We start from the raw sequence: 10,846 nt of genomic DNA on the forward strand, positions 1-10,846 counted from the left end.
GATAGGAGAAACAAGTTCTGGTGCTCTTCTCCATGGTAGGATGATGGTAGTTAATAATGATGAATTCTATGTATCTAAATAGCTAGAAGAGAGGATTTTCAAGATTATTATTTCAAAAGAAATGATAAATGTTTCAGAGGATGGATATGTAATTACCCTGATTTGATTATTACACAATGTATACATGTAGCAAAACATCGCATTGTGTCCCATAAATATATATAATTATGTGAATTAAATTTTTAAAAAATTTTAAAGTGTTATCTAAATGAAATTTCTAACCAGATTCTAAATCCACAATAACCAGCACACATGATCACAGTAAAACCTCATTATATTTCCTCCACTATCACTAACATCCTTTATTCTCTGGAAAATGAAAAGTTCTGTTGTGCTCATATCATGCAAATTATCACTAGTAGGAGAGCAGAGAGTGGAAGTGTTCCAGATATAAAGACCCACAAGATAAAGACTCTCAGAGTCGTTAGAAACAGGAGCAGATGTACAGGGTTTGCCTGACTCACACTCAAGGTTGCATAAGCAAGATTTCAAAATTAATCCTATTCTGGAGACCTCAACCCAATGTACAATGTTCCTGGCTGGAAAAGAAGAACTATATTTTTCTGATTTTTTTTTTCAAATCTTTACCATTACTTGCCCTGTATCTCCGCCTTCTCTTTCTGCAGGAAACTTTATTTCCTACTTCCGCATACCAAGTTTCTACCTCTAGATCTGTTTGGTTCAGTTGCTGAGAAGCCTGACATACCAGGACTGCCTGAGACAAGCCATAAGCTGGTGAGTTGTGGGCATTTTTTCCATTACTTTCTGATTCATAGGCTCAATGCATCTCATAGCTGGAAATGCTGGAACTGGGTACACCCTGGGGGACTGCAAAGCCTGTGCACTTGTGGGGAATGATCAAGGTGAGAGGCAGGGGTGGGGGTGGCATGTGCACCAGGAGATGTCAGAGAAACCCTGAGGAGGAGCAGGGTGCAGCTGGTGATGGGGGAGAGTGGGCAGCAAGCAAGGCCAGGACAGCCACTCTGCTCAGTCACCTCTCCACACACCCAGGGCCTCACTCTGCCCCTCTGAGCACCCAAGGATGTTAAAGAGCTGGAACTGTTAGTCTAAATATAGGAGCATCCAAGCTCTGAATCAAAATGTGTCCCTTGCCTCAACTCAGGAGATCTAAGAGGCAGAAGTAAGGAATTTATTTTTCTGAAAGATAGATTTCTATCAGTTCCAGGTGACGTGTCCTGACACTTGAAATGACACCTAAGATAGCACATTTCAGGCATCTTGCTTGTTATTCATTGTAGTAGAAGCTACATGCTAGCCAGTTGTAAAAATGAAATTAAGTAATGTGTGCATAGCATTTAACATAGCACCTGAGCTTCAGCAGCATTTAATTAACGACCACAGTTGTAATTCTTTAGGCAGATGTATTTTTTTCCAACGTTGATCAGAGGTCTTATTTAGCTTCTCCAGATTTCAAGAATCTGACTCAGTGATATGAAATACAAGACTTGTGAAAAGTGTCAACTGCAAGAGAAATGGAAGGATAAGGTATACAGGTGGATGGAAAAGAAATTCAGAGTCACTACCAGAAAAAAAAAATATTGAGAATCAAGTCCTGATGATGTTAGGGCTTATAGGTCTTATTATAAAGAGTTTTATGTACTCATTCAGTGAACATTTATTGGTGCCTCCTTTAGCCAGGTACTATTATAAGAGCTGGAAATAGAAGCATAATCCAGTCCTTGATCTTAAGGAACATGCTGTGTGTAGCAGATAACATGATAAGTGCTTATCTAGATGCATGCAGTGTTATGTGATAAGAGTAATTTGACAGAGGATACAGATTAGGCTTCACAGAGAAGGGGAATGTGAGCAGGAGGTATTGAAGGGTGAACAGGGGCTCACCAACCATTTTAGGTAGAGGGGCAAGGACCTGAAAAACCACTGAAGCATGAAGGAAGTGGCGAGTTTAGGGGAAATGAAAAGAAGATGGCTGTGACTGAAGCCCAGGATTTGGGATTGGAGAAAGGGCTGGAGGTGAGGTTGAGAAGAGGCAAACTCAGAAAAGACGTTGTGCTGGGCAGTGTGGACATTATATTGAAGCCCACCACATATAAGTCACGGGGCTACTGGAGTTTTAAGCTAAGGGTGTCTATTCAACTTCAACTTAAGAGAAGACAGGTTGAGAGGGAACATGGCTTGAGATGAGCCATGAGCAAAGGAAAGACTACAACAAAGGCAGGAGTGAAGAGTATATGAAGCAAGAAAGTGACAGTTGAAAGCAGTGCAGAGGGGATGAATCTGAGAGGTATCTATGAGGTGGAACTCAAATGACATGATAATACAGGGCATTTCTCTGTACCGGATGCTGTCCTAAGTCCTTATTCCATTGATCTTCACAGCAACTCAGCATAGTTAATATTTTATACATAAAGAAATTAACACTTGAAGGAGTAATTGACCCCAAATTACACTGCCTATAAGGATTCGAATCCAGGTTTGTTTGGCTCCAAAAGCTGGCTCCTAATTTTCAGAAGGGGAAGGGACCCAGAGCAATGCCCAATTTTGCTTCTTATGCAGTGGAGGAATCCACAAGCTGGAGGAGTTTTCAGGGGTGCCCCGTTTGGGGTGGGTTGAATTTGCAGTCCCCGAATGATACCCACTTTGCTCATGCTTTATCTTTAGTGCCTAAAACTGAGTATGGTTCATAGTAGGTGTTTAATAAGTGTTGGTGCAGTGAATACCTGCATGGAGAGAGATGCAGCAGGCAATGGGAAATTCAACTCTGAGGCTTAGGAGAAAGGTGGAGCTTGAAGACAGAGCTTTAGAAAACAGCAGCACAGAGGGGAGTAGGAACCATGAGGTTAGACAACATGATTCAGGAAGAACCTTGTGGCAAGGATAAAGACGCAAAAAATTAAACAGGTGAGACCTAAGTGTGGTGCCTAGGGAATCTTAAGGTGTGGGCACAGGGAGGAGATGCCAACAAAGAACATGAATAAAAAGTGGTCGCACAGCCCCTCCCATCTGGAAACCAAAAACAATTGTAAATGGAAGAAGTTAGCAGAAGGATCAAATGCTCCATCAGGATGGAACTGGAATAAAACCAGGGCATTTGAAAACTGGGTTGTCACTGCAATCTTAACAAGAGAAATTTTGGCAAGATGACGGAAGCAGAAAGTTGAATCTCAGAACTTTTTCGACTTCAGAGAACAGAAAATGCAGTTCATAATGGCTTTGAAACAGGGGCTTGTTTTTCTCCCAGCTCTTTGGGAGGCCAAGGCAGGTGGATCAGGAGGTCAAGAGATTGAGCCCATCCTGGCCAACATGGCGAAACGCCATCTCTACTAAAAATACAAAAATTAGCCGGGCGTGGTGGCGTGTGCTTATAGTCCCAGCTACTCGGAGGCTGAGGCAGGAGAATCGCTTGAACCCAGGAGGCGGAGGTTGCAGTGAGCTGAGATCATGGCCACTGCCCTACAGCCTGGTGATGCAGCAAGACTCCATCTCAAAAAACAAAAACAAAAACAAAAAAAAGAAAGAAAAGGAAGAAGATGAGTAATTCAAGGGTGGGTTTGGGACTTAGTGATTTTAGGATTCTGCCTGGCTTCTCATGGTTCTCTAGGTCTTCCATTCACGGCACCACACCTTCACTAGACATGCTGCCAGAGCAGGAGGGGCAGGTGGAGGGTTCTCTTGTGTCTGCCTTATCAGGGAAGAAGAGCTTTCCCAGAAGCCCCCAGCAGACTCCCTTTTCATATTGTGTTCCAGAAATGAGTCACAGACCTATGCACCACCTGCAAAGGAGCCAGAGAAAACAAACGCCCAGCACTTTTAGCCTGAAAATGAGAATCGGGCTTGCTGGGGAAGACAAAGGGTGTTGGGAAATGGCTGTTGGGTAAATCATTGGTGTCTGCTACTAGGAATGAAAGGCAAATAAGGAACTAGCACACATGCTTTTAGGGAGATGGCTGCGAGGGAGAGGCCAAAGACTGGGAAGTTGCTTACATGGTGCCAGACTATTTGGAAGATCATGGATTGTGGTGTTTGTGTTGTGTGGTCATCATTTTGTTCTTTGTTTACATAACAGAGAAAGTGGAGTGAGCAAGGACACATTTCCCCAGTACATCCACAGCATGCTGTCCACATCTCGTTCTCGATTTATCAGAAATACCAATGGGAGCGGTGAAGAAGTCACCACCTTTTTTGATTATGATTATGGTGCTCCCTGTCATAAATTTGACGTGAAGCAAATCGGGGCCCAACTGCTGCCTCCGCTCTACTCGCTGGTGTTCATCTTTGGTTTTGTGGGCAACATGCTGGTCGTCCTCATCTTAATAAACTGCAAAAAGCTGAAGAGCTTGACTGACATCTACCTGCTCAACCTGGCCATCTCTGATCTGCTTTTTCTTATTACTCTCCCACTGTGGGCTCACTCTGCTGCAAATGAGTGGGTCTTTGGGAATGCAATGTGCAAATTATTCACAGGGCTGTATCACATTGGTTATTTTGGCGGAATCTTCTTCATCATCCTCCTGACAATCGATAGATACCTGGCAATCGTCCATGCTGTGTTTGCTTTAAAAGCCAGGACGGTCACCTTTGGGGTGGTGACAAGTGTGATCACCTGGTTGGTGGCTGTGTTTGCTTCTGTCCCAGGAATCATCTTTACTAAATGCCAGGAAGAAGATTCTGTTTATATCTGCGGCCCTTATTTTCCACGAGGATGGAATAATTTCCACACAATAATGAGGAACATTTTGGGGCTGGTCCTGCCGCTGCTCATCATGGTCATCTGCTACTCAGGAATCCTGAAAACCCTGCTTCGGTGTCGAAACGAGAAGAAGAGGCACAGGGCTGTGAGGCTCATCTTCACCATCATGATTGTTTACTTTCTCTTCTGGACTCCCTATAATATTGTCATTCTCCTGAACACCTTCCAGGAATTCTTCGGCCTGAGTAACTGTGAAAGCACCAGGCAACTGGACCAAGCCACACAGGTGACGGAGACTCTTGGGATGACACACTGCTGCATCAACCCCATCATCTACGCGTTCGTGGGTGAGAAGTTCAGAAGGTATCTCTCGATGTTCTTCCGAAAGTACATCACCAAGCGCTTCTGCAAACAATGTCCAGTTTTCTACAGAGAGACAGTGGATGGAGTGACTTCAACAAACACGCCTTCCACTGCGGAGCAGGAAGTCTCGGTTGGTTTATAAAATGAGGAGCAGTTTGATTGTCATTTATGAAGAGAAATAACAATCTGTATATAACAACAAACTTCAAGGGTTTTTGAACAGTAGAAACCTGTAAAGCAGGTGCCCAGGAACCTCAGGGCTGTATGTACTAAGACAGACTATGTCACTCAATGAGTATCCAACATGTGCTCAGGGAATAATCCAGAAAACTATGGGTAGAGACTTTGAGTCTCCAGAAAACTCATCTCAGCTCTTGGAAAATGCCTCATTACCTTGTGCTAATCCTCTTTTTCTAGGCTTCATCATTTCTTCACTCAATCTCTGATTCTATCAATGTCTTGAAATCAAGGGCCAGCTGGAGGTGAGGAGGAGAATATGACAGGCACAGATGAATGGGAGTGAGGGATAGTGGGGTCAGGGCTGATAGGAGAAGGAGAGGGACATAAGCATCACTGAGCCTGGACAAAGACAAAGGTGAGCAAAAGGCTCACTCACTCAGCCAGGAGATGATACTGGTCCTTAGCCCCATCTGCCACCTACATTTAACCTCGAAGGTTTCACCAGGTCATGGAGAGTTTGGGAACTGCGATAACCTGGGAGTTTTGATGGAGTCCGATGATTCTCTTTTGCATAAGTGCACGACACATTTTTGCTTTATTACAGTTTATCTATGGCAACCATGCACCCTACATTTGAAATCTATGAAATATCATGCTCCATTGTTCAGATGCTTCTTTGGCCACATCTCCCTGTCTAAAAATTCAGAAAATTTTTGTTTATATAAGATGCATCATCTATGATATGCTAATAGATGTATATGTGTGTGTGAATATATATACACACACACACACACACACACACACACACACTCTTGATTGATTTCTCCAGGAGGTAGTGATTATGAAAAGGGGATGGAGAATGATGAGTTCCTTCACCAGGAGCAAAGCACAGGGATCGTGTGGAACCACTGCAGAACTATTTCCAGAAATAACTAAGTGGAGAGCCAGGAAGGCTGCATCAGAACCCAGTAAAGCTTCCTGTCTGGATCTGAGCTGGTTTGTTTTGCGGTTGCTGTTCCCCGCCTTGCTGCTCCCCTTGCCCCTGTCTGTTTCCCCACAGCCTTTATCACATAGCTCTTGGCTGTAGGATTGCGCCACTCCAAAAACCAGTGTGTGGAGGTCCAGGAGCGAGACCAGGAAAGAATGTGAAAGAAACTACACAAGGACTCCTTGATGGTCGTGGAAAAGGAAAGTCAAATGGCAGAGCCCCTGAAGCCAGTCTTCAGGGCAGAGAAGGAGCCTAGAGACAGAAGTAACAGACCTCTGCTTTGGAAATCACACATCTGGCCTCACGGATGTGTGATTCACAATGTGAAACTTGGTGTCTATGTTACCAGGCAGGAAGGCTGAGAGGAGAGAGACTCCAGCTGGGTTGGAAAACAGTATTTTCCAAACTACCTTCCAGTTTCTCATTTTTGGATACAGGCATAGAGTTCAGACTTTTTTAAACAGTAAAAATAAAATTAAAGCTGAAAACTGCAACTTGTAAATGTGGTAAAGTGTTAGTTTGAGTTACTGTCATGTCAAGCGTGAAAATGCTGTATTAGTCACAGAGATAATTCTAGCTTTGAGCTTAAGAATTTGGAGCAGGTGGTATGTTTGGGAGACGGCTGGGTCAACCCAATAGTTGTCGATTGGCAGGAGTTGGAAGTGTGTAATCTGTGGGCACATTAACCTATGTGGATGCAGCATCTAAGTAATGATGTCATTCGAATCACAGTACACGCTCCATTGCTGTCATCTCAGCTGGGTCTCCATTCTCTCAGGCTTGTTGCCAAAAGCCTTTTGTGTTTTGTTTTGTATCATTATGAAATCATGCGTTTAATCACATTCAAGTGTTTCAGTGCTTCACAGATGTCCTTGTTGATGCTCACATTGTTCCCTGTTTAGCCAGTGGGAACTCCTAAATCAAGTTGGCTTCTAATCAAAGCTTTTAAACCCTATTTGTAAAGAACAGAAGTTGGAGAAGCTCCCTGAAGTAAGCAAAGACTTTCCTCTTAGTCGAGCCAAGTTAAGAATGTTCTTATGTTGCCCAGTGTGTTTTTGATCTGATGCCAGCAAGAAACACTGGGCTTCTAGAACCAGGCAACTTGGAACTCGATGCCCAAGCTGGACTGTGGCTCTACTTTCAGGCCACATGGCTAAAGAAGGTTTCAGAAAGAAGTGGGAACCGAGCAGAACTTTTACCTTCATATATTTGTATTATCCTAATGAATGCATAAAATTTTAATTTGATGGTGATGAAATGTAAATACTGTTTTTAAAAGCTATGATTTGGAAAATAAATCAATGCTCTAACTATGTTGATAAAAGATTTAAAAACAACTGGCTGTTTTTTTACACTGTGGTGTGGATGATTGTGTTTTGTTCACAGCTTTCCACTTCTTCCCCTGTGTGATTACACACCTGCCCTTGTGGTGTGACTTGCAGTGCGCCCTACAGGCCACCCACCCCACGCCCTCCAGCACTGGCTCTGCTGCTGGCATGTGAGCAGAAGTGACATCTGCCTCATCCAAGCAGAGCCTCTTGCTCAGCCACGGGAAGGCCCATTCCAGATCACACCCCTCAGCCTGTGCGCCCTGGTGAATGAGAAGACACAGGGAGCTGCAGCCACATATAACATGAGCAAGAAGTCTGTGTTTGCTGTGATTAAGCCACTGAGTTTTAGGGGTTGTTTGTTAAGAAGCACAAAATCTGATTAAGACATGTGGTATGTAGTGATTTCATATATAGAATCTGGAAAACTATCCATTTATTTTCCATCATGGAATTCAATATGACAAGCACCCCGGAGGGTTGGAAACAGAAAGACAGATGTTAATGCCAGTGTCCTTTAGACCTCCAAGTCCAGGGCCAGCTGAGGAGTGGGAGGGGTAGAGAAGGTCCTGTGCACAGTCACAGTGCGCTGTGCAGGGCAGGAACAGAGGCATCTATGGAAAGTCTGAGAGCCTGGAGGACAGAGTGACTAATGCAATGACAGTCTTGCATCATAAGAATAACAACCACAGCAGGACTTCATTGCTGCCAAAGAAACTGCCATTTAAAAATTGCCAGCCATCTCATCTTCCTAAAGTGGAATCCTCGAGTCTCCTTTATTCTGGGGACTTTTGAGTGGGCTGTTCGAGTTAAGCAGGTGGAAGGTGGAGGGTCATGATTCTGAAGGATGAGTGTCTGAAGACGTTTTTGGTAAGGAAGGGTCTTGACATAGCCCACCCCATGCCACCCCCCTTGATCTGTGATATCCCCAGCAGCTGGGGAGGTTGGAGCATTTTGCAAAGAGGCCCCAAAGCCTCCAGAAAGTAAGCCTTCAAGAGCCCATCCTTCCTTCCTCTTTTGGTTTTGCTCATTATGAAAACTTCCCTGACAAATTGAAAAGGCCTCAGGTGAGATTAGCCTGCAGGAAAAACCACCAAGGGCCACCCAGAGGAGCCACACTGTGACAGAAGAGGAATGTGGGCTGGTGAGCTGACCTCTGGAAGACAGTGCATGAATTGAGGGGAAGAGATTTGTTCCACGCATGGGAGCAATGAGGCTGGAAATTTCTTCAGACATTGCCACTTCGGCACTCTGTGTGTGTGTGTGTGTGTGTGTGTGTGTGTGTGTGTGTAAACAGAGTCCTGTAATGCAAGGTCTGGCCTTGGCAGCCCCAGCCTGGGGCCACAGTGAGAGGCAAGCTGAGGGTTATGCTGGGAAAAACTTCTCCCTCCCACCACGTGAGAGGCTCTGCGGGCCCAGCAGCTCAGCAAGCAAGGGTAAGGGCATGGACTAACATCTTACTTCATACTATCCCTTATAACACATCCTAATGTAATCAGCTCACAATGTGAAATTATTCATTTCTCTCCAATCATTGTTTCAGTGGGGCCTTAGGGTCAACTGGATTCAGGAGGGCCCTTCCTAGAGGAGGGGATGCGTTCTGTCCCTATGTCCCCTCCTGCTCCATCTTCCACAGCATGTGCCTAGTGGTCTACCTTGTGGGGAACCCTTGTACCTCCCTCTTCTAGGCATGGACTAGCATTGAGAAGTGGGAGAGGAGGGTTAGGAAAAAGGGCAAATATAGACACACTTTGTCTTATTGTGCTTTACAGATATTGTTTGTTGTTGTTGTTGTTGTTGTTGTTTACAAGTTGAAGGTTTGTGGCAACCCTGCCTCAAGCAAGTCTATTGGTGCTGTTTTTCCAACAGCAGGTGTTGTTTTGCATCTCTGTGTCACATTTTGGTAATTCTCCCAATATTTCAAACTTTGTCATTATTTCTATATCTGTCATGGTGATCTATGATCAGTGATCTTTGACGTCACTATTGTAGTTGTTTTGGGGCACCACGAAGTGTACCCATATAAGATGGCAAACTTAATCAATAAATGTTGTATGTCTTCTGACTGCTCCAATGACTGCCTGTTCCTGAGACACAATAATATATAACAGGCATGAGTCACTGTGCCCAGCCCGACACAATAATATTGAAATTAAGCCAATTAATAACCCTACAATGGCATCTAAGTGTTCAAGTGAAAGGAAAAGTCCCAAGTCTCTCACTTTAAATCAAAGCTAGAAATGATTACACTTAGTAAGGAGGACATGTTGAAAGTCAAGGCCAAAAGCTCGCCTCTTGCACCAGTTAGCCAAATTGCGACTTCACAAGAAAAGTTCTTGAAGGATATTTGAGCTCTACTCCAGGGAACACGCAAATGAAGAGAAAACAAAGCAGCCATATTGCTGATATGGAGAAAGTCTAAGTGGTCTGGAGAAAAGATCCAACCAGCCACAACATTTCCTTAAGCCAAAGCCTAATCCAGAGCAAGACTCTAACTCTCTTCAATGCTATGAAGGCTGAGAGAAGTGAGGAAGCTGTAGAAGAAAAGTTTGAAGCTAGCAGCGGTTGGTTTGTGAGGTTTAATGAAAGACAACATCTCCATAACATAAAAATGCAAGATGAAGCAGCAAGTGCAAAGGGAGAAGCTGTGGCAAGTTATCCATAAAATCTAGATAAGACAATTGATCAAAGTTTCTACACCAAACAACAGATTTTCAATGTAAACAAAACAGCCTTATGTTGGAAGAGGATGCCATCCAGGACTTTCAGAGCTAGAGAGGAGATGTCAATGCAAGCTGCAAAGCTTCAAGGGACAGGCTGACTTTTTTTTTAGAGGTGAATGCAGCTGATGACTTTAAGTTGAAGTAAATGTTCATTTACTATTTTGAAAATCCTAGGTTCATTAAGAATTATGCTAAATCTACTCTACCTGTGATCCATAAATGGAACAATAAAGACTGGATGATCACACATCTGTTTACAGCATAGTTTACTGAATATTTTAAGCCCCCTATTGAGAACTATTGCTCAGAAAAAAATACTCCTTTCAAAATATTACTGCTCTGCACCATGTCACTCAAGAGCTGTGTTGGAGATGTACGAGAATATTCATGTTGCTTTCATGCCTGCTAACACAAACATCCATTCTGCAGTCCATGGACCAAGATTTCAAGTCTTATTAATAAATATATTTCATAAGGCTATTAAGAAATAGCTCTCTCTCTCTATATATATATATACACACACACACACACA

At 43.6% G+C, this 10,846-nt stretch overlaps 1 protein-coding gene across 1 annotated transcript; it reads left to right on the forward strand.

The window, feature by feature from the left end:
* The first annotated feature begins 743 nt into the window (after nucleotides 1-743).
* CCR2 (C-C motif chemokine receptor 2) lies at nucleotides 744-7,587 on the forward strand. Its single transcript, XM_065540501.2, has 3 exons — nucleotides 744-795; nucleotides 4,109-5,095; nucleotides 6,336-7,587. Exons 2-3 carry the CDS (start codon nucleotides 4,155-4,157, stop codon nucleotides 6,517-6,519), a joined length of 1,125 nt encoding a protein of 374 aa, XP_065396573.1. The 5' UTR covers nucleotides 744-795; nucleotides 4,109-4,154; the 3' UTR covers nucleotides 6,520-7,587.
* Nucleotides 7,588-10,846: the final 3,259 nt, after the last annotated feature.

Source organism: Macaca fascicularis, chromosome 2, assembly GCF_037993035.2.
Source record: "Macaca fascicularis isolate 582-1 chromosome 2, T2T-MFA8v1.1".
NCBI lineage: Eukaryota > Metazoa > Chordata > Mammalia > Primates > Cercopithecidae > Macaca > Macaca fascicularis.

Coding starts and splice junctions, on each gene's coding strand:
- CCR2 (XM_065540501.2), top strand. CDS start 4,155: ATGCTGTCCACATCTCGTTCTCGATTTATCAGAAATACCAATGGGAGC. Junction 5,096..6,335: donor GTGGGTGAGAAGTTCAGAAG/GTATCTCTCGAT, acceptor GTTTCCCCACAG/CCTTTATCACATAGCTCTTG.